Raw genomic sequence first — 22,804 nt, 5'->3', positions numbered from 1 at the left:
TTCCTTGAATTGTGACCTTTTAAAAAATGATTCTGGGAAGAGATCTATTCACCAGATTGCCATAAGGGTCTTTCACATGCAAAAAAAAAAAAGATTTAGAAACCTTACTTTAAAAAGCACCAAACAGGGACAACTAGTGTTTAGACTACAGTGGATAGAAAACCAACTCTGGAGTTAGGAGGACCTGAATTCAAATCTAGCCTCAGACGCTTATTAATTGTGTGACCCTGGGCAAGTCACTTAACCTCCATTGCCCTTCCCCTCTCCAAAAAAAATATGTCAGACTTGGAGTCAGGAAGACCTGAATTAAGATCCCTCTTAATTCTGACACTTACTACCTCTGTGACTTGGGCAAGTCACTTAACTTGGGAACCTCAGTTTTCTCATCTGTATAATGGGGATAATAATTACTTGCAGCTCTTCTTAAAAGTTGTTTGTGAGGTTCACATGTGTATAATGAGCAATAGTTGAAAACTACTTAATTGCTACATAATTGTAAATAATAATAACTGTAAACCTTAAATCACTATATAAGCATGTTTGTTTTGTGGGATGAGTAGGATCTGAACAACCTGTGATTTCATCAGCATAGTGGGGAAATTTCCTCAACATAGTGGGGAAATTTCCTCAACTGAAGCTAATCAGCAATTTATAATTATGTTATGTCAAAGAACTGTTTGGATTTCTTGACTTGCCCAAAGTCATACAACTAGTTAGAAAGGGATAAAGGCAGGATTTGAACCCAGGTCTTTCTGACTCTGAGTTCAGGACTCTTAATTCCCCATGATGCTTTTTTACCCCAATATTTACTATTACAATCATTAAAGCTCTAGCTTTGAGACACAACCTAGGTGATTGTTGGCCACAGTGGGCAGGATGTTTGGTCCAGACTTGAAACATCACTGGCAATGACAGCTCCCAGCATGGACATTTCCTTCTCCATCTCTTGTCACTTTTAGTCCTAGAGAGACCTTAAGAGCTGACACCCCTTGAACAGGGTCACATAGCTAGCATATAGCAGCAGCAGGATTTGAACCCAGGTCATCCTGGTGTTCTATCCATTGTACAGCACTGCCACCCTAGGCTGAATATTGACTAGAGAACTTTGGTTTTTGAAAAACAGATACTTGTAACTCAGAGCCTTTCTCTCTTGTTGAGAGTCTCCAAGGACTCTACTCTAGCCACCCTAGACTAGTCCACACAAGAACTAACCAGAACTGATGTCCACCTCCAGGCTTTGGTGTTAATGATACCTTTGTCTGCATAGAATGCCCTTCTCTCTGTCTATTTCATGCCTAGCCATCCTTTAAAGCCCATTTCAAATGCTCCCTCTTCCATGAAGATATCACCCATCTTCCCTCTTCCTTAAAAGCTTCTATTGAATTCTCACACTTTGTTGTGTACCTCCTTAATTCACTTATTTTATAATGTTGAGTGTAAGAATTATGTATTTGTGTCTTATTCCCTTACTAGACCGAGTTCCATGAAAGTAGGAACTTGGTCTTATTATTCTGCAACCCCCCTCCCCACAATAGCCACCTGATAAATGTTTGTTGAATGAATGAACAAACAAGATATTCTCTGAGAGCAGAATTCTTTTTTTAAAAAGTCTGAATAAATGAATGAGTGAATGTGAATGAATAAATGATACATAATACTTTGAGAGCAGAACTTTTTAACCAAGTCTGAATGAATGAACAAATTAATGTGAGTGAATAAATGGTTATATAACACTCTGTGAGCAGAATTCCTTTTTTAACCAAATTTGAATGAATGAATGAACAAATGAATGTGAAGGAATAAATGATACATAACACTCTGTGAGCAGAATTTCTCTGTAACCAAGTCTGAATAAATGAATGAACAAATTAACGTGAATGAATAAATGGTTAATTAATTTCTGTAAGCAGAATTCCCTTTTAACCAACTTTGAATGAATGAATGAACAAATGAATGTGAAGGAATAAATGATACATAATACTCTGTGAACAGAATTTCTTTTTTAACCAAATTTGAATGAATGAATGTGAATGAATAAATGGTTACATAATACCCTGTGAGCAGAATTCCTTTTTAACCAAGTCTGAATGAATGAATGAACAAATGAACTTGAGTGAATAAATGATACATAATACTATGGGAGCAAAATTCCCTTACTAAAAAGTTTGAATGGGGGCGGTTAGGTGGTGCAGTGAATAGAGCACTGGCTCTGGAGTCAGGAGGACCTGAGTTCAAATCCGGCCTCAGACACTTAACAAAAAAACTAGCCTTGTGACCTTGGGCAAGTCACTTAACCCCAATTGCCCTACCTTCCCCCTCCAAAAAAAGCAACAAAAAAAGTTTGAATGAATTAGTGAATTCAAATTAGTGATTATATAAATATATATATATATATATAAATATAGAATAAATTAGTGAATTTGTCATGAATAAATGACAAATAATGCTCTGGAACACTATTCCTTTTTAACAAAGTGTGAATGAATGAATGAAATATAATCCTTTGAGAACAGAGCTCCTTTTAACGAAGTCTGAATGAATGTGAATGAATGAATGAATGATACATAACATTCTGAGAGCAGTACTCCTTTTTAACAGTTTGAATGAATGAACAAAATGCAGATGATAAGGCTTTTCTAGTTGATATTACCCTGCAATCTCAGAAAATCCTAGGCTAAAACCTGCCACTTTGGCTGACCAGAACTTAACTCCACCAGGAAACATGGGAAGGACTTGAGAAAAGCACATCTTGGAGAGGGAGGATCTCCAAGGATTTAAGAACTGATTCCTTTCGTCTATTTTTACTCTGGTGTGTCTTTGGGGAAGGGGGGGGGTGATGCATAGAGGAAGAGAGCTGGGAAAAGCACTCCGGGGTTTATACGGATGGAGAAGGAGATCTGGGACATTCATAAAGCATTATCTGTGAATTCTCCTGCTGGAATTAAAATCTGTGTTTCTTGCTTCTTGCACATTCTGTGTACATGTGTGTTTGTGTGTGCACACGCATGCACAACCAGGTCTCTGAGTGCATCGGTATAGATAGAGATGTAGACATACACACATACAGACGGGGGATCAGGCCAGCACTCTCCTTGTTAAGGGTCTGTTAGCATTTTATTATTATTAAATATTTATACGGCGCTTGTAAAGTGTACATGGCGCTTTTCAATAAATAAAATTATGCCAGATAATTGAAGTCCCTGCTCTCAAGAGCTGACATGCTAAACCCTGGAAAGCGAGCTCTGTGAGAACACAGGCTTTCACAATAGATCCAAGGGGAACTCAGTTCTGGAAATGAAATGGGGCCTCCAGTGAGTGGCTCTCTAGGCATTAGGGAGCTGGGGGATGGGTGTGTGAATGCCTGCAGCATCCACTGAATGGTGGCTTCTGTACCTGGAGAATGAGTTGAAGTGAAAAGGTCAAGAGCCTAGCTTGGTGGGAAAAGGAACGCAGATCTTGGGGAGGGAGAAAGAGGATCTGGGGCTGGGGTAGGATGAAGTGGGGAAGCTGCATGGACAGAACCAAAAGGGAAGATGAATTTCAAATGGGAAAACAGGGAAGGTAGACAGCACTGCATTTGGAGTCCCAGGATCTGAGTTCAACTCCTGACTGTGCTCCTTAACTATTGTGTGTGACTTTGGAGAAACCACTGGATTCCTCGGGCCTCCATATCTTCAGCTGTAAAATGAAGGACATAAAGTAGGACATAAAAAAAACATTCTATTTTGTTTTTGTTTTGTTCTTTTCATGATGGGTTATTATTTAACTTGGGGTTTGAGGGAGTGGGTGTGAAGAAATTACTCCCAGCTCCAGCCTAAGGGGAAATTATTTTTCCCGATTTTTTCAGTGAAACACTGTTCTAAACTCTTTGGTGCCAGCGGTTTTCGAGGCTTCTGGGGCTCATTGGATGTTATACTGGGGGGAATAACCCCACCCGCTCCCTGTGCTAACGGATCAAATCGCCCTGGTGCACACGCGTGAACATGGTAGGTTTCTGTTTTTTCTCTGCTTCTTTGTACCCGAATAAGTCAAGCATAGCTTTGCTTTTGGAGGGGGAAGTTGGGTAGGCAGGCTCTCATTTAGACCTGCTTTCCCAACCCAACCCAACAGAGCTGGAGCCGCTCAGATTGGAAGGGCTTGAAAGCTGCTGGTGCCGGGGAATTTGGCTGCTGTCTCTGCATGGTGATATTTTGGGCTACACACATCCTTATTAGCATGGTAATAGCTCCAAGGTCCTGATTCATTATCCAGCCCCACTCTGTAGATTGATGCGATGGAACTTAATGGGTCCATATGAGCCATTCGGGCTTGTTGAGTAAACAAGGCTCATTCTGAAAAATTGGGTAAATATGTGTTTATGCAGAAGATCATTACCCTTCCGGGCTAGCAGGTAGCTAATTTCAGTACCCGGGGCTGTTAACTTGAGAGGGGCCAGGCCCTGCCTCAGATGAATTCACAGGCACCCTTTGCTTGCTTCTCTATTATGTTAAATATCTGGACGGTTTGTGAAGTGTTTGTTGCTTAGTCGTTTTTTTTTTTCAGTCCTGTCCGACTCTCTGTGACCCCATTTGGGGTTTTCTTGGCAGAGATACTGGAGTGCTTTGCCATTTCCTTCTCCAGCTCATTTTACAGATGAGGAATTGAGGCAAATAGGGATTAAGTGACTTGCCCAGGGTCACCAAGCTTGTAAGTGGGACTCATAAATACTGTTTCAGAATCTGGACAACCTGTTAGCTAGCCCATAGGATTTTCTCTTCTTTGTTCTCTAGTAGCTTCTTAAACTGTGGGTCACAGCTTCTTAAACTTTTCCCACTCGAGACCCCCTCATCTTAGGAAAAGTTTAAGAAGCCCTGCTAAGCATTACTCATTCCCCCCATCTCTGTACTCACACGGGTCCCACCCATGTGGATCTTTGTCACCTCTTCCCATAGTCTCCTCATTGGGCTCCCTGCTTCCAGTCCCTCCCCCATTCTCCTAGCATCTACCCAACTGATAACTTTGAAAGTCCAGGTGTGATTGCATCCCTTCCCTGTCTCAGTAGCTACAATAACTTCTGGCATTAAAAATCCTTCAAAACCTGGCTCTAGCCTATCTCTCAAGGCTTCCTGCATACTACTCCCCCTCACATCATTTATATCCTAGCCAGGGTCCTACTTTCTTGTGCATGTGTCATGGGAATAGGAATTTGAAGATATTTAGTCACAGTCTTTATCATGATCATGAGTGCTGTAAATATTGCATTGGCACTACAGCACGGGATTTCATCTCCCACCTCTGAACCTTTGTCCAGGCTGTCTCGGACTTTCTTGTGCATGGGATTTCATCTCCCACCTCTGAACCTTTGTCCAGGCTGTCTTCTATGCCTGATGTACTCTCCCTCTTTGCCCCTTGAATCTCTCTAATATTCAGCTCAGGGGCCACTTCTCACCGAAGGCTGTTCCTGAATCTCCCAATTCATAGGAACAAATACTTAGATCTTGAAGGCACCTAGAAATCACCAATTCTAATCCCTTCATTTGACAGGTGAGGAAACCAAGGCACAGAGAGGTTAAGGGATTTACCCAGGGAGGATCATAGAATTAGTACTAGAAAAGACATTAGGGGCCATCCAGTCTAGTTCCTCTAAGAAAACTGAGGAAAGACAGTCATGTGACTTGCCTCAGGTCACTCAGTAATAGTCAAAGACAAGATCTGAACCTAACTCTTTCTGGATCCAAGGCCAGTACATTATCTACTACACCAGCATTTTCTTCGTAAGCAATAATGACTGTCATTGCTATAGAATATTTCTATTCTTTCTGTACATCAGGTTTGAACTCTGATCCTATGAGGCTGAGCACTTGCTCCATTTGCACCCATCCACGGAGGAGAGACGAGAACCTTGATCTCGTGACTTCTGACCCAGGGCTCTTCCTACTGTAAGGTTGGTGGCAAGAGGTCATGGTCATAGATCACAGGGTCAAACCTGAAACTGGAAGGTCTCTTAGAGGCCATCAAGTCCAATTCACTCACCTTACAGAGGAGGCAGATGTCAGAGAAAGTCAAAATGACTTGCCCAAGGTGATGGGGCAAGATTCAAACCTAGATCTTCCTTCTTCCACTCAGACCTGCAAGCTTCTCTGGGTGCATTACTGTAGGCAATACATGCTCCTGAGACTGTCCCTTGGCTCAGTCACACCCAGCCCAAGCTTTCTGGCTTGGGGCTCAAAGAGTCTATACCCTGCCGCCCGCTGACTGCCTTCAAATATTGACACACATCAACCATCCCATGCCAGTCTTAAATGCAGGTGTCTGTGGTTTGATTCTTTGGTCTTCCTTCAGAAACCGACACCCTGACCCTTTGACCATCATCTTCCTCTGTGTGAACCAAGTGCCCTTGTTAGGCTTGGTTCTCCTGGACCTAAATTCCATCATCCTCACACAGTGTGTGGACAGAACTTTCTTCTCCATCCCCTTCTCTCCCAGAAGCCCTGATCAGGACACTGCCAAATCTTAAGAAAATAGTGGGGTGAAGCAGCCCCCTTTGCCTGCAGGGGCAGCCAGCAGTCTGGAAAGAGGCAGTGTCTTCTCTGCAATCCCTCAGAAAGTCACTGGCACTGTGGGGGACGGCATGAACCCTAGAGCTGGGGACACAGGGCCTGGGTTTGAATCCCAGCTTGGCTGCTTATCAGCTTCATGAGTCACCTCTCTGGGCCTGATTCCCTCCTCTGTCAAATATGGATAATAATAACATTTGGAGGACTAAATGAGGTAATATATGGAATATGTAAAGAATGGAGCCAAATGTAACGTTAACGTTATGTTAACGTTAGCTAAAACATTCATCATTATCATTGTTCTTGTTAGCTCATGATCGTAACTCAGAACTTACTGGCTATATTACCCTGAGTAACTTACTTCTCTGGACTCATTTTCCTCACGTATAAAATGGGAATAATCAGATTTATCCTGTCTATCTTATAGGATGCTGCTGTTTAGAATAGTGTGAAATATTTGTAACTGTAGATTAAAGGTGAAAGATATCTTAGAGGCCATCTCATCTAACCTCTTCATTTTATAAAAAAAAAATTCCAATTAATATTTTTTTTCTCCTTCCCTCTTCTCCCTCCCCAAAGAAAAAAGAGAAACCCTTGTAGCAAACATGAATAGGCAAGCAAAACAAATTCCCACATTGGCCATCTGAAAAAAAAAATGTGTCTCGTTCTGTATCTTGGGTCCGTCACCTTCCTGTCAGAACCTGGGTGGCACGCTTCATCTTCAGGCCTCTATAACCATGGGTGGTCACTTCATTGATCAGAATGCTCAGGCCTTTCAAAGTTGTTTGTCTTTATAGTGGAGTTGTTGTATAAATTGTTTCCTGGTTCTGCTCACTTCTGTTAATCCGTTCGTACTAGTCTTCCTGGGTTTCTCTGAAACCTTCCCTTTAATCATTTCTTATGGAGCAATAGCAGTATTCCATTACATTCATATACCATAAGTGATTCAGCCATTCCCCAGCTGGTAGGCACTCTCTCAGTTTCCAGTTCCTTGCCCTTCCGAAAAAAATCCCAAACTCTGCTATAAACATTTTTGTACAGATGAATCTTTTTCCTCTTTTTTTTTTGAAATCTCTTTGGGGTATAGGCCTAGTTTGGGTATCTCTTGGTCAAAGGGATATACAGTTTACTATCTTTGGAGGCATAATTCCAAACTGCTTTCCAGAGTGGCTTGAACGAAAGGATAACCAGTTTCCCACAGCCTTTCCAGCAATTGTCATTTCCCTTTTTGTTGGATCTGGTGGTCTGAGGGGTGTGAGGTGGAACCTCAGAATTGCTTTCATTTGTATTTTTCTCATTATCATTGATTTGGACTTCTTTTTGCATATGGCTTTTAATAACGTGGATTTCTTTCTCATTTTATAAGTTAAAGAAACTACAGCCCTAAAGGTGAAGGGATTTGCCCAGGGTGACTCAGATAGGCCATGCCAGACCCATATCATTTGACTCCAAAGATAGCAATCTTACCACTGTACTACATTGCCTCTGATACCTTCATTAGACTATCCACCCAATGCTAATAGCAGCATCATGCTGCAGTCCAGAGTACACTGCCTCTTGAACCAGAGGAATTGGCTTCAAAATTTAACTCTACCCACTTGTGTGACCTTAGGCAAGTAATTTTCCCTTCTGGGGTCTTAGTTCTCTCTTTTGGAAGGGTTTGGACCCGATGACTTTTGAAGTAGGCTAGGAGGTAGGTGCTACGAGCTGCTAAATCTATGATCTTTTGACCTTTCTGACCTTCAGTCTCCTCATCTATAAAATTTGGCTGTTGGGCTAGATGGTTCCCAAGGTTTTCCTTCTAATTCTAGAGCTAGGGTCCTATGCATTTATAAACACCCTTAGGTGTATGCTCAGACTTGCCTCTCTTTTCTCCTTTGCTTTCCCCACATGACTAGCCCATCTCCTTTCCTACTCCCATGCCTCCTGGACAATGTCTTCCAGGCAACTTTGTCCATTTTACAAAAGGGATCTCTGTGCCAGACTAGGCTGAATGTCCCTCAAGGCATAGTGCACCTGCTGCTGCTACTCAGCACAATTCTTTCCTCCCTCTTTGTCTCAGTGCTTAATCAATTCTGTCAGAAGTGGGGGGAGGGCTGGTTTTGCATATGCAGTTTATAGGACATCGACATTGCTTTCCCTGATTTTGCCTAAGTTGCTTCTTGGCTTTTTTTTTTTTTTAGAGAAGATGTGGAGGGGAGGGGTACGTATCATGAAGTAAACTTATACATACAGATACACGATACATACCCCCAAAATAACTCTGGCAATATGGTAGAAAAATACTTCCCACAGATTATGGGTGTGAGTATGCATGTGGGTATGTGGGTGTGTATATACATATAATATATATATATACATACATATACACACACATATATATATATAAAATGGGTGTATGCATGTGGCAATATATACACACACACACATATATGTGTGTGTGTGTGTGTGTGTGTGTGAGTCTGCAAAAGATTGCCTGGTTTTCCCTATTTTAAAGAAACCTGCCAGGCAGTGCAATAACGCTATGTGAGGCATCACACCATGCTATTGTTGGCCCATACAGAACAGTCAGTCTTTTCTGAAAAGCCATCCACAGAAGGTTCCTGATCGCTCATTTCACCATATTTTTCTGGGGTATGATGGAGAGCCGCCATTTCCTGAAGCTTGGAAATAAATGAGAGGTTTCTTGGGCCCAAATGGCTATTTAGTGCATTGGAAAAAGCTGTGGGTTTAAGTCAAAGGGCTTGGATTTGAATCCTTGGAATCAGTTGCATGACATGGGAGACACTGGCACAGGACCCCCCAGTAGGGTGTGCCAACATCAAAGAAGGTGCTGTGCTCTATGAGCAATGCAGAAGCATGGTAGCTCTAAAGAAATGTGAGATGCTCAAATTTGAACATCCTCTCTCCAAATGTTCCTGTGGACTATTGGTGCCTGACCTCTGGTAGAGCCTTCTGAGCTCCCATTGGTCTGATCAGTCAAAGTCGGACACATCATACTTGACTCCAACATAGTGACATCATTGTTGTCCTCTCCCAGAATGAAGGACAACAACCAAGCCACCTAGACCCTGTGTGGCCTTGTTCAAGTCACTTGACTTCTTTGGCACTGAGTTCCCTCATCTGGACAATGACAGGGTTGGACTAGACGGGGGCCTTCAAGGGCCCTTCCAATTCCAGATCTCTGATTGTGTGATCCATCCATGCTCCATTCTCCTCCCTGGAGTTTCATCTGTGTCTTTCACCATCCAGCCTCTTAGGGACTTTTCTCTAGGTCTCTTACCCAGATCATCAGCAGTCTATCCTGTGCTTCCCCTTTCTACCTGCTTCACTCTAACTTGGCTCTGGCATAGTGGTATCATTTTGGCCCTCTTTGAAAACAAAGCACAACAACCAATAATGCTTCATAATATCGTTGATCTTAAGCTGTCATTGACTTAGAAGTCATTCACTTTACAAATTAGGAAACTGAAACCAAAGAAAGTGAGAGAGTCACAGACCTAGAGCTAAAAGGTAAAGACCATCCGATCCAACACTCTTATTTTGTAGATGAAGGAACTGAGGCCTAGAGAGCTTAAGTGACTTATCCAGGGTCACACCACTAGAATGTATCTAAGGCAGCATTCTAAACCCAGAGTTTCTTGACTCCACCTCCTCTGTTCACTATCCCATTTGCTGCCATCTGGTCAGAACTCATGAAAAGAGGTAGGCTTTCTCCCTGCTCCATGTGAGTTCCTAGAAACAAAAGAGGAGGGTTTCCCTGGCCAGGGTTCCAAGGAGACTGCTCACCCCCACCATTCTTGGTAATGCTGTAGTCTGAGCTAAAAGCCTTTCATGATTTTATAGGAAAAGGTAGATGAACTTGGGCTCCTTTGCAGATAGGTAGGGGACTCTGGGCACTGAGAGCCAGCTGCATTGATTTCTGTCTGGTTTTCTTGGAAGTCAGCATGGAAAATATTTAAGCCATGTAAACATGAGCCCTTGACCTGGTGTGTGAGAGAAGAAGCAGTCAGACCTGGAGCCCCCGTCAATGTCTGCAGTGCCTACCTTTCCATCCTAAGTCATATTCAGGGTGTCCCAGACTACAGACTTCTCTCTCTATTGTACCCAGCACATCTGTATTTTCTTCTGTGTCCCGAGGAGTCAGGAAGGAGGTGAGTGATCATTCCAAGGCAGAGGCAACCAGATGGGTCTTTCCAGCTGTCACACCCCTCTGGTTGGTGTTAGTGTGTGTGTTTAAAAATGGTTGATCCACAAGTAAACTTTGCAAAGAGCTGTTCCTTCTGAGTTAGCCTCATGCTCCCAAGTGGACCCCCTGTCAAGATAAGGGACTTTCTTAATCCCTTTTAGTGCCAATGCCTTGCCTCTTTCAGTTATTTTCCATTTTTCCTATATATATCTCTGTTGGTAACTAAGTTGTTTTCATGTGGTCTTCCGCCATCAGACTGTGAGACCTTTGAAAGCAGGGACTGTCTTTGGCCTTTCTTTGTATCCCAATGACTGTTGACTGATTGATTGAAATGATGCTTGCATTACTAGTATTAAATAAGCATTTATTTCTCTTTCCCTGACATTTTCTGTTATCTCTTTCCATTAATGTCTCTGTCTGTCTCTGTTTCTGTCTCAGTCTGTTTCTCACTGTCTCTGTCTATTTCTCTGTCTCTCCCTCTCTCTCTCTCTCTTTCTCTATCTCTATCTCCCCTCCCTCCTTCTCTCTCTTTCCCTCTTCTCTGTCTCTCTCCCACTCCCTCCCCCAGCCATCTCAACATCTCCTCCCCTTTCCTTCTCTCTCAACCCCCACCCTACACCTCTGTCTTTGGTCTTGTCTGGTCCCTAGCCCTGCCTAGCTGTCTCCCCTCTGGTACGCCAGGCAGAGGAAGTCTGGGAGATTGCCTCTTTGGAGAGCCCCACTGTGAAATCACAGAGCAGACAGGATCAATATGGTCAGGTCCGAGGGCCTTGGGGGATTATTTTGCTTTGAGGAGAGGTCAGAGGGGCTTCAGACTTATAAATATATTATTATTTAAGGGAAGATTCATTGTCATCTTTAAGGGTTCACTCAGTGGCGTCAGTCTTTTCACATTGTGCCTTGGGGCTCCATCCTCCAGCTAGGGGGATTGGAGCAGCCAAGTTGCTGGATGCTGCCGGCAGCCCAAGCATTTTCATTAAGTGGCAGGTTAGAAGGATGTGGTTGTTGGGAGCTTTGGCACAGCAGTCAGGCATGATTAGGGAAACCCTTTAGTACTGAGGCTTTCCAGCCAACTCAGAGCAGAGGCAGATTTCAGCTGGAGGAAAAGCTGAACTTCCTAACAGTCAGAACTGAGTTGTCCACGAGTAAATGGCCACAGTCTGAACTGAACTGTCCATGAATAAATGGCCATGGTCAGAACTGAGCTGTCAGGAGTAAGTGGCCACTATCAGAACTCAACTGTCCATGAGTAAATGGCCACAGTCAGAACTGATCTGTCCATGAGTAAATGGCCACAATCAGAACTGAGCTGTCCATGAGCAGAACGGGCCATTTTAGGAGATGAAGGGCTCCCTACTCACAGAGGTCTAAAGGCAGAACATAGGATCTTAGATCTAAAGCCAGAAGAGACCTTAGAAGTCATCCTGTCTTACTAACCCCCTCCCTACCCCAGCCTCCCAGTAGAATGTAAGTTCCTTGAGGGCAAGCAGTGCCTTGTTTTTGTCATTGCATTTCCAGGATTTAGTCCAGTGCCTGGCACAAAAGAACTTCTTAAGAAATGCTCACTGATTAATCACTTGATTTTATAGATGAGGAAACTGAGGCCCAGTTCAGTCTAAGTGGTGTGTTCAAAGTCTGACAGGTAGAAAGTGGGAGTGGCAGGATTTGAAATCAGGGCCTCTGAATTCAAATCCAGCACCCTGTTCTCTATACTGTTTTGCTGGAGGCAGCTGATTGATACAAAGAATAGAATGCAGGCCCTGGAGTCAGGAAAACCTGAGTTCAAATCTGGTCTCAGACACTTATTAGCTGCATGGTTTCACTTCTGTTTGCCTCCATTTCCTTATCTGTAAAGTGGGGATAATTGTAGCACTATCTTCTAGGATTGTTGTAAGGATCAATGGAGATAATCACTTACCACAGTGCTTGACACATAGTAGGCTTTATAAATGTCAGCTGTTATCATTGTAGCTATTACTTAGCCTGTTTACCTTAGTTTCCTCACCTGTAAATGGAAGATAATAATAGCACTTATCTCCCAGGGTTGTTGTGAAGGTCAAAGGAAATAATCATTGTACAGCACTTAGCACAGACCCTGGTGCATACATAGTAGGCTCTATAGAAGTGTTAGCTCTCATTGGCTATTATGGTGATGATTTTCTTGAAGCTCACTGGTCAGGGATGTCATGTCATGGAAAGGACTGAGTCAGAGGCAGGTTGGACCTGATGGCTTAGGAAGTTGCTTTCAGCATTAAGAGCTTATGATTCTATGGTTCTAGATCTTAATCTGGGAGGGATCTCAGAGGCCATCTAGTCCAGCCCTTTTATTTTACATATGGGGAGACTGAGGCCCAGAGAAGCAAGGTCCTTGTTCAAGGCACATAGGTATTGAGTAACCTGTTCATCTTCTGCAGGAGTAAAGTCCTTGGATCCTTGCTGGTCTATCAGGGGATACTGAGGCATAGTCTGTCTCAGCTGCTTGTTTAGAACCCCTAGACTACAGGCATTCCATAGCCTCTTCCAACTTTGAGTCCTAGGATAACATAGCAAACTAGTAACAGAGAATCAAAGACCCACTATTTCTAATGATCGGAAATTGCGAATGCTCCCTTCCTCAGCCCCCCATGATGATGAAGTATCCTTTCCCCTCCCTAAAGTAGGAAGGCTGAGGCTGAGCACAGCCTGCCAAACTTGGCTAATGGGACATTGATGCACGGGCTTTATTGTGTTGATTGAAGTGTGACCTGTTTGCTGGCAGCCACTGGGGAGACTGCAGCCTTGCCATGTGTTTGGTTTCAGACACAGACATTTAGCCTGTCTGAGGGTTTATGGGTTCCAGCCAAAGTAGACAAAATCTTTAGACTTCAGGACAGTAGAGCTGGTTTCATGGACGGTGCTGTACGTGGATCCAGGAAGACCTGGGTTTGAATCCCATCTCTGAAGCTTCCTGACTGTGACCATGGGCAAGTCACTAAACCCCCTTGGCCCTTAGTGTCTTCATTTATAAAATAAAGGGGTTTGAACAAATGGCCCTGAAAGTCCCTTCTAGCTCTAAATCTATTGTCCTGTGACCCTAGACAACTTACTTCATGGTTATTAGCTTCAGTTTGCTCATCTGTAAAATGGGGGGAATGATAACCGGTCTCTCTCACTGGGTTGTTGGGAGAGTTAAATGGAATGATGTCTGTAAAGATATTTGAAACCCTGAAAATGCTATAGAAATGCCAGCTGTTGTGATGATGATGATAATTACAATGATGAAACAAAAAACTGCAGTCCGCCAGCAGCAGGATTGTGACTGTGGTTGTTGTTGTTGTTATTATGCAGAGAGGAGGAGGGATGGAGGGATGATGAGGTGGTTTTCAGCAGTCTGGTTAGTCTGGGATGCAAATTATGTGAATCAGGGAGAATGTGAAATAAGACTGGAAGAATATGTCGGAAGCCAATTGTGGAAGACCTTAAAAGCCAAAGTAAGAAGTTTGCACTTCATTCTAATGGTAATCGGGAGCCAGTAAAGACTTCTGAACAAGAGATTGACATGGTCAGACCTTAGGGATATCAATCTGGTAGCTTTAAGGAAAGGAGAAACCAGAAGCAGGGAGATCCATTGGGAGGCTGTGCCAGTAAGTGTCCAGGTGAGAAGTGATGAGGGCATGGGTGAGTGCAGTGGCTTCTGGGAGTGAACCAAGGGAAGAGATACTGGGGAGGTGGGATTGCCAAGACCTGGTAAATGTTTGTCTTTGAGGGAGGAAGGAGAAAAGGATGATTCCAGGATAATTTCCATGAAAACAGGAAAGTCATATGAATAATGCTTGAAATATATGGATCGCCTTCCTTTCCTTCTAAGGTCTCCCAGCTGTCTGACTCTCCGTGACCCCATTTGGGGTTTTCTTGGCAGAGACACTAAAGTGGTTTTGTCATTTCCTTCTCCTCCTCATTATACAGATGAGGAAACTGAGGCAAACAAGGTTAAGTGACTTCTTGGCAAAGGTTTTAAGTGGTTTGTCATTTCCTTCTCTAGCCCATTTTTCAGATGAGGAAACTGAGGCAAACAGGGTTGAGTGACTTGACCAGGATCATATAGCTAGCAAGTATCTGAGGCCAGATTTGAACTCAGGAAAGTGAGTCGTCCTGACACCAGACCTGGTGCTTTATCCACTGTGGCACCTAGCTGCCCCCCATCATGTGTAGGGAAGAGCTAACATATGTACATTATAGAAACAGACACACAGAATAAAATCATCTCACATTTATAAAACACTTTTAGGTTTGACAAACATATAACATACCATTTTAATAGCTTAATAGGGTACCCCAAAAGTAGGTTTAAGCTACTAGAGCTCAAAATTGCATTAAGACTTTTGAGACACCCTGTGCATCACCTCATTTGATAGTCACAGCTCTATGAGGGAGATACTATTGGCATAATTATCTCCATTTTGTGGATTACAGGACTATAGCTCAGAATAGTTAAGTGACTTGCCTAGGGTCACACAGCCAGAAATATGTAAGGTGGGATTGGAACCCTGTTCTTCCTAACTCTAAGACCAGCACTATCCTTTACGCCATTCTGCTCAGAAGGTCAGGACTTAGGGGCGGCCAGGTGGCTCAGCGAGTAAGAGCACCGGCTCCAGTGTCGGGATGACCTGGATCAAATCCGGGCTCAGATACTCAGCACCACACCCAGAAATAACTAGCCATGTAACCTTGAGCAAGTTACTTAACCCCGATTGCTTTAAAAAAAAAAAAAAGATCAGGACTTTTAAGGGCTCTGCCCCAGGTCATATAGTCTATCAGTGGAGAATCCCAGGCTGAGATCCTGGCCTCTTTCACTGGCAGGTCTCTTACCGCAAAAATCTCACCTCCTTGGTCCCTTTTCCCCTCCCAAATATAACTGGTGAGACAAATTAGCAATTGGGTTTCAGACATGGAGAAATCTCTATTAAATTTTCTACTTCTCCATCAATACTCTGAGGGTCTCACTGTCTTCCCAGTCACCCAGACCTTGGTGTCATCCTTAGTTCTTACCTGCAGTGACCACCATCATATCCATTCTGTTGCCAAATCTTGTCATTCCTGCCCTTACAACATATCCCCATCCTGCCCTGCGTCTCCTCTGACACCCCCGGCCTCGCTCAAGCCTCCCATTCCCTCTCACCTGGATCATTATATTCTGTCTCCTTGTCTCAGATCTCGCCCCACTTCCTTCCATTCTCCATTAAGCTGCCAAAAGTCGTTGGTCTTCCCAGTTGTAGGTTTGACCATGTGACTCCCCTCCTCAATAAACTTCAGTGGCTCCCTATCACCTGGATGAGATATAAAATCCTCAGTTTATCCTTCAAAGCCCTTCATATTACGTGCTCCCTTCCTACCTTTTTGGTCTTCTCCCCTTTTACCTTTGACCTCCTATATTACCTTACTCCATCCACACACTCTATGATCCAGCTACAGGAGCCTGACTTTCTTCAAACTCAGCTTAACTACCACCTTCCACTGGAGGCCTCCTTTCTCTGCTAGTGGTTGCTCCCTCTTGTATGTACCTAGTTATTCAAATGTTGTCTCTGCTATTAGACTGTGCACTCCTTGAGGGCAGGGGCTGCATTTTTGCCTTTATTTGTATCCCTAAGCTTATCACAGGGCCTGGCACAAGTAGAAAGAAGAGAAAAGGACAAATATTTATTGGTTAAGCATCTGATGTGTGCCAAACATCCTCATAACAAGGTAGATGCTATTTTTATTATTTTCACTTTACAGCTAAGAAAACTGAGGCAGACAAAGGATGACTGGCCCGGGGTCATCCCTCTGAGGCTGGATTTGAACTCCAGTCTTCCTGCTGCCAGGTCCAGTGTGCTATTCACTGTCCCACCCAATAAGTTAATTGACTGAAGGACTATATGTAAACTTTGGTGTTAAATTTTTTTTCTCATTTACTTAACTTTTATTGTTTATTAGACCCTGTGACTACTAATTAGGCTTAATTCAAAGTCAGATTGCTCAATGGCCTTGAGAGAGACCAATGGATATCGAAATCCATGCCACAGAGAAGCATCAATTCAAATATCTTCAATTTACTTCAACAGTTGTTCTAAAAGCATATACATATGCCCAGCACTGTGCTAGGCATTGAGGCTCCAAAGACAAAATTGAAAAAAATCCCTGCCCTCAAGGAGCTTCCCTTCTACCAAAGGAAAAAACGTGTATACAGAATTTTTCTTTTTTGAACTGGACTGTGATTTCCTTGTTGTGAGAACTCCCACCCAGCCAAGTAAATAGAGAGTATATTGAAAATAAATGCTGAGTGGGGGGTTGGGGAAGTGGGTGGGCAGATGCTTCATGTACACAAATAAATACAATGTTCCAGAGTGATAGAAAATCATTTTAGGGAGACATCCTGAGCTATGTTTTAGAAAGAAAGCTGGGATTCCAAGAAGCAGAGAGGAAGCATGTGTCCCTTTAACATAATACCATTCCAGCAGGGCCATTTTAAAGAGGACATAAAATATTTGAACAAACGGTAGGGTCAGTCTCCAAATGTTTGCATTGGCCTATGCCTACCTCCCCTAAGTATGCATGTGAGAACACACCACATTTTCTCTCTCTCTCTCTCTCTCTCTGTCTCTCTCTGTCTCTGTCTTTGTCTGTCTCTCTCTAGTTTCAGGAAAATAATTTATTAACTGGGCCATTAAAAGCCACCTCCTCCCTCTCCCAAGTATAACATGCAGATACTCCTTGGAGACTGAGCCAGGAGAAGGAGAAGGGAGCTGCTCTCCCTTAGACAGAGAGAGGAACCCCCCCCACCCCCGCAGTCCAAAGACTAGCACCATCTGAAGGCCTCAGCAGACATGGGTAATGTATTCATAGTCATGACCCAGAGTGGCAGAGAGTCCTGAACCTGTGGCCTCCAAGGACTGATGGGGCTGTGATATCGGCTTTAACCCACCAAGCTGCCCAGGCCCAACGTAAATTCATCAGCCTTACAAATATTGCTGCTGGACCGCTGAATAATTTACCGTCCCTGGGCCCAGCCTGGTGCAGGTCATTGGAGTTCATGGGTTAATAACAGGTTTGGTTTTCGATGTCAGCATCTCCCTTGATAACATATGAAAGAATCCTATTCTGTTGATTAGATTTTGAAATGGATCAATTTTTAATCAGCAAAACACCTGACTGACTCAATAAAAGCAGTGAGGCTGGATGTGGGCCCTCTTTATTTACCCAATTGTTTGTTTTTAGTCATACGCAAATTCCCACCCAGACCCCTCCCCCTCAGAGAAATTGACCGGATTATCCTTCTGGACTCACATCGTATATTGTGTATTTGATTCATCTACTGATTAGTTGGTAAATCCATGGTTCTCTTTAAGAGATAAGAGCCCCAGCTAACGGTTTGATTTAGTCATCCATTCCTATCGATGGGAAAACATTTACTTAACCAATGAAGAAATTCTCCTTAATGTAAGAGCAAAGGGGAGAAGAGAAAGGGGGTAAAACCCGTGGATTAGAGTGGGTCATGGGTGCAATGTTCACATGGGGACAGATAGGGACTAGAACCGAAGGATGCAGTGGAAGCTGCTCCAGATTCAGAGTTGGAAGAGCTGGGTTTGAGATCCCATTTTGGGGACTGACCATGGGTAAGTTATAGCCTCCCTGATCCTCATTTGTAAACTGAAGGCCTCTGAGGCCCCTTCCATCTCTCGATTTGGGATTCTGTGGTTCAAATCCTGCCTTGGGTACTTATCTCTGGGGGCTTGGAAAACTCATTTAATCCCTGGGTTTTCTCTTCTGTAAAATGAGAAGACTGACCTACAGGGACTGTCTAAGGGTTCTTTCAGTTCTGTAGCTGTTGTCCTAGGGATGAGGAAATTTTGTGTTTGGTGTACCACACACCAAGATCAGGACAGATTATTCAAAATGCATCTCGGTTGAGGGTGGGAGAGAGGACACAGGGATTCCATGATACCTGAGGGGTCTGGGGAAGCTGATATGTGTGGGTGGGGGGAGCAGGGGACGGTAAAGGAGGAGTTCATCCCAATCTACCATCTGGTGGTATCTTATTTTAATGAATGATTCTTGCAGCTTGGCTTAATGGAAGGAAGACTTCCTAAACTGAGAGCCATTCCAAAATGGAATAGTCTATCTTGGGAAGTAGTGGGTTCATCTAGAGTCAGAAGGGACCCCAGAGGCCATCTAGTCCAACCCCCTCCTTTTACAGATGAGGAAACTGAGGTCACAGAGGTGAGGTGATTCACTCATGGGTAATAAGCATCAGAGGAAGGTTCGAACCCCGTTCCTTTCTCTCTATACATAGCCTTATGCTCTTTCCATTGCAACCAACCAAGGTGTTCATGAATGGCAAACCCCATCCAGTATCTCTGCCAAGAAAACCCCAAACGGGGGTCACAAAGAGTCAGACATGACTGAAAACAATGAAACAACAACAGTAACAGAGATAGGGTAGAGAAGATTCTTGCTCAGATACAGGTTTAATTCAGATGGCCTCTGAGGTCCCTCCCAGATCTGAGATGCTGTGATTCTGTGAACTAGGAGCAAAGTGCCATTATTTCTGTGCTGCTGACGGACTTCAAATTATGTCTCCCCATCTAAATTTGGCACCCTGGGTAACAGTCCTGGTTGCCCTGCCCTAGTTACAAGTCAAGCATACCCTATTTAATCTTTCTCAGTTCATGGAGATTTTCAAGGAAGCCGGCCTATTGATTCTACTTTGGACACATCTCATACATCCGTCTGTTTCTACTGATCCCACCCTGGTCCTTATTACCACCCACCAGGACCATTAACAAATAACCTTTTAATCACTCTGCCTCCCTCTCCCTTCCCCCCTCCAGTTCGTCCTTTATACTCACTCACCGAATGGAACAATCTTTTCTTTTGTCCAGATTGAGCCATATCGCTCCTCTTCTCAGAAATGACTCCCTATTGCCCTCCAAGTGAAATCAGTGGACCTCAGGTTAAGAACCCTTGCTCTAGAAGAATAGAGTAAAAAAACCAGATTGCAAAGGATTATAGGTGACAAGCAGAAAAATGCCTCTTGATCCAAGAAGTAATAAGAAGCTGCTAAAACTTCTTGAGCTGGGGAGTGGTATGGCCATGCCTGTGATTTAGGACTATCAGCCTGGCAGCTGCCTTGGTACAGTGAAAGAAGCATTAGAGGGGCGGCCAGGTAGCACAGCAAGTAAGAGCACCGGCTCCAGTGTTGAGAAGACCTGGAGATCGAATCCTGGTCTCAGATACTTAGCACCTACCCAGAAACACCTGGCCGTGTAACCTTGAGCAAGTTACTTAACCCCAATTGCTTAGGGGCGGCCAGGTGTCTCAGCGAGTAAGAGCACTGGCTCCAGTGTCGGGATGACCTGGATCAAATCCGGGCTCAGATACTCAGCACCACACCCAGGAATAATAACTGGCCATGTAACCTTGAGCAAGTTACTTAACCCCTATTGCTTTAAAAAATAATAATAATAAAATAAAATAAAAAGAAAGAAGCATTAGATTAGGAGGCAGGATCTTGGGTTCTAGTCCAGATACAGGACTTGTTAGGCATGTCCTATGTGATTTTGTTGTGACTCCATTTGGGGTTTTCTTGGGCAAATATACTGGAGTGGTTTGCCATTTCCTTCTCCAGCTTGTTTTACAGATGAGGAAAGTGAGGCAAACAGGGTGAAGTGACTTGAACAGGGTCACACAGCTAGTAAGTGTCTGAGGGTATATTTGAACTCAGGATGATTTCCTGACTCCAGGCCCTGTACTCTATCTTTATGTGCTAGACACTCATAACAGCCAACATTCTTATAATGTGGTAACATTTGCAAAGAGCTTCATAAATATTACCTTATTTGATCCTTATAGTTTTAAGGTGAAATAGAGACTCCAGGTGTTATTTTGATCCCCATTTTACAGATAAGAAAACTGAGGCTCTTAGTTATATGACCTAGTGTCAGAAATGAGACTCAAACTCAGTTCTTTGCTGACCTCAAATCACTTCTCTTTTCATTATAACACATTGTCTCTACCTGTGTGCAATCCCTTTATGTCCCCAGGCCTTTACTTCCTTATCTGTTAGATAAAGTTGCTGAACTCAGTGTTCTCTGGCATTCTGTGTCGTTCAGACCTTCTGTGCCTTCTTTCTACGATTCTGTTTGCTGTTTTCTGCCCAGCCTCATTCCGGTACAACAGGCTTTTGGGGGAGGAGGCTTTAGAAGTACAGGCTCTGGGACCTCAGGATTGCCAGGTGATGAAGGCCAAGAACATAGCCCCATCCCCCTAGCTGAGCCCTGTCTCCATAGACATAGAAGTCTTCCAGGGAAGTGTTAACTTTTCTTGGTGGTGCTTCCGTGGCAAAGGGAAAACCCAGCTGGACAAGTCTGGGGAGTCTAGGTAAGGGAGATGAGAATCAGCTTCCCATTTATGGGAAGGTCTCCTTCTCTCCTCCCCACAGGCTGCTTCAGATTACAAGGAGTTCATCTCAAAGTGCCCAGGTGGCTCGTCTTTGATCAATCTTCTCCCAAACATTTAGCCAGTATGTATTAGAAAGGCATCAGACACACCCAAGAGCTCCTTGGCTGCCTCCATGAGCAAGCCAAGATGCAGCTGAATTTCTGGGACCTTTAATCTTTTCTCAACTGTTTGCTAGGGCCTTGAGACTATCAGGTCTCAGTATATAGGGGGTCAGTTACCTTTTGAAATATATGGCCCTTAAAGGGATAACTGAATGACATAAGGACTATAGTTCAGTTTACATTGTTAAGAATGGGCCCAGTTTTGTGTCTAAGGAATAAAGGGAAAAAACTGATCCAAAGGACTGTAACTCTCAAGGAAACGGCAAGGTGAATAGAATACAAAATTTAGAATGAGAGAATCTGAGTTAGAATCCCACCTTTGCCACTTTGTGACTTAGAGTATTTCCCTGGTCCTCAGTTTCCTCATCTATAAAATTAAAGGGCTGGATTAGAACAGGGGTTTTTAACCTTTTTTAACACATACTATGTGAGGAGGCCTTTAAATGCCAGGCTGAGGATTTTGTATTTTCTCCTCAATCGTTGGATCCTGAATCATTGAATTTCTCCTCAAGCAATAGGGAGCCATTGAAAGTCTCTAAGTCAGGAAGTGATGTGGTTCAATCTTTGTTTTAGGAATATGGCTTTTTTGACAGCTGGGTGGAGGATGGATTGGAGTTGGTTTTTTTTTTTTGGAGGGCAATTGGGGTTAAGGGACTTGCCCAAAGTCACATGGCTAGTAAGTGTGTTAAGTGTCTGAGGCTGGATTTGAACTCAGGTCCTCCTGACTTCAGGGCTGGTGCTCTATTCACTGCACCACCTAGCCACCCCTGATGGATTGGAGTCTTAACCATCTCTGTTAAGAAATCCAGAATCTGGCATTTGGCAAAGATTAAAAGGGAGAAGAAGAGAGAAGGAAGAGAAAAGGAAACATTATAATATATAATATTTTTTATGGTGAGATGTATATATGGGGGGAGTTGTAGGGTAGGGAGGGAAGAAGGTGTTGTCTTTTTTTAAAAATGAGCAAATGTTTTAAATTTGCTTGCCTAAGCTTAACAAAATCCCTGAGGAAAAACCCATGTCCCCTGCAAAAGGCAGCAAGGTCTCCACTAAGGCTGTGTTAGCAGTTCCCTCAGAATGAGGCTCTCTGAATGGTCAGCAGCATTGAGTGACCATTGAGAAAGCAGGGGCTTGTTCTGTCTGGCAGCTTGGATCTGCTCCTGAGTTTGCCCTTGGCAGACAAGGTTTCAGTTTTGAACTGTTGCCTTTTGGCCACTCACAGAAGAACTGGGAAGGGGCTCAGAAACCCCCCAGACTAGTCATTGAGCAGGAGTCCCCTGACAAGGGGCCTGTACTTGCAGACTTCCAGTGGTGGGATGGGAGCTGTCATCTCTCCTATCCCCCCTTCCCATAACTTTACAGTGCCTTTCATCGGGCCTCTCTATTGCATCTTTCATTAAATTAGTTCTTCTCTCAGCACTGTGAGTGGAGTGGCTTCTCCTGGACCTGGGTGTGTCCTTTCCAGAGATCTGGTCTGGAGAATTCAGAGCTTCTTGAAGTAG

General features: G+C 43.6%; 1 protein-coding gene across 1 annotated transcript in view; it reads left to right on the top strand.

The window, feature by feature from the left end:
* The first annotated feature begins 3,850 nt into the window (after window positions 1-3,850).
* CUX2 (cut like homeobox 2) overlaps window positions 3,851-22,804 on the top strand; it is a 343,700-nt gene continuing 324,746 nt past the window's right edge. Inside the window, exon 1 of the mRNA XM_069081410.1 lies at window positions 3,851-3,986. Coding sequence (XP_068937511.1) covers window positions 3,984-3,986 — 3 coding nt within the window. The 5' untranslated portion in view covers window positions 3,851-3,983. The remainder of the gene's footprint in view (window positions 3,987-22,804) is intronic.

This window comes from Petaurus breviceps, unplaced genomic scaffold, assembly GCF_028583685.1.
Source record: "Petaurus breviceps papuanus isolate PSGF00001 unplaced genomic scaffold, PetGlider_PUasm1.0 99, whole genome shotgun sequence".
Taxonomy (NCBI): Eukaryota; Metazoa; Chordata; class Mammalia; order Diprotodontia; family Petauridae; genus Petaurus; species Petaurus breviceps.
The sequence above is the reverse complement of the archived record's forward strand: the minus strand, read 5'-3'. Positions and strand labels throughout refer to the sequence as shown.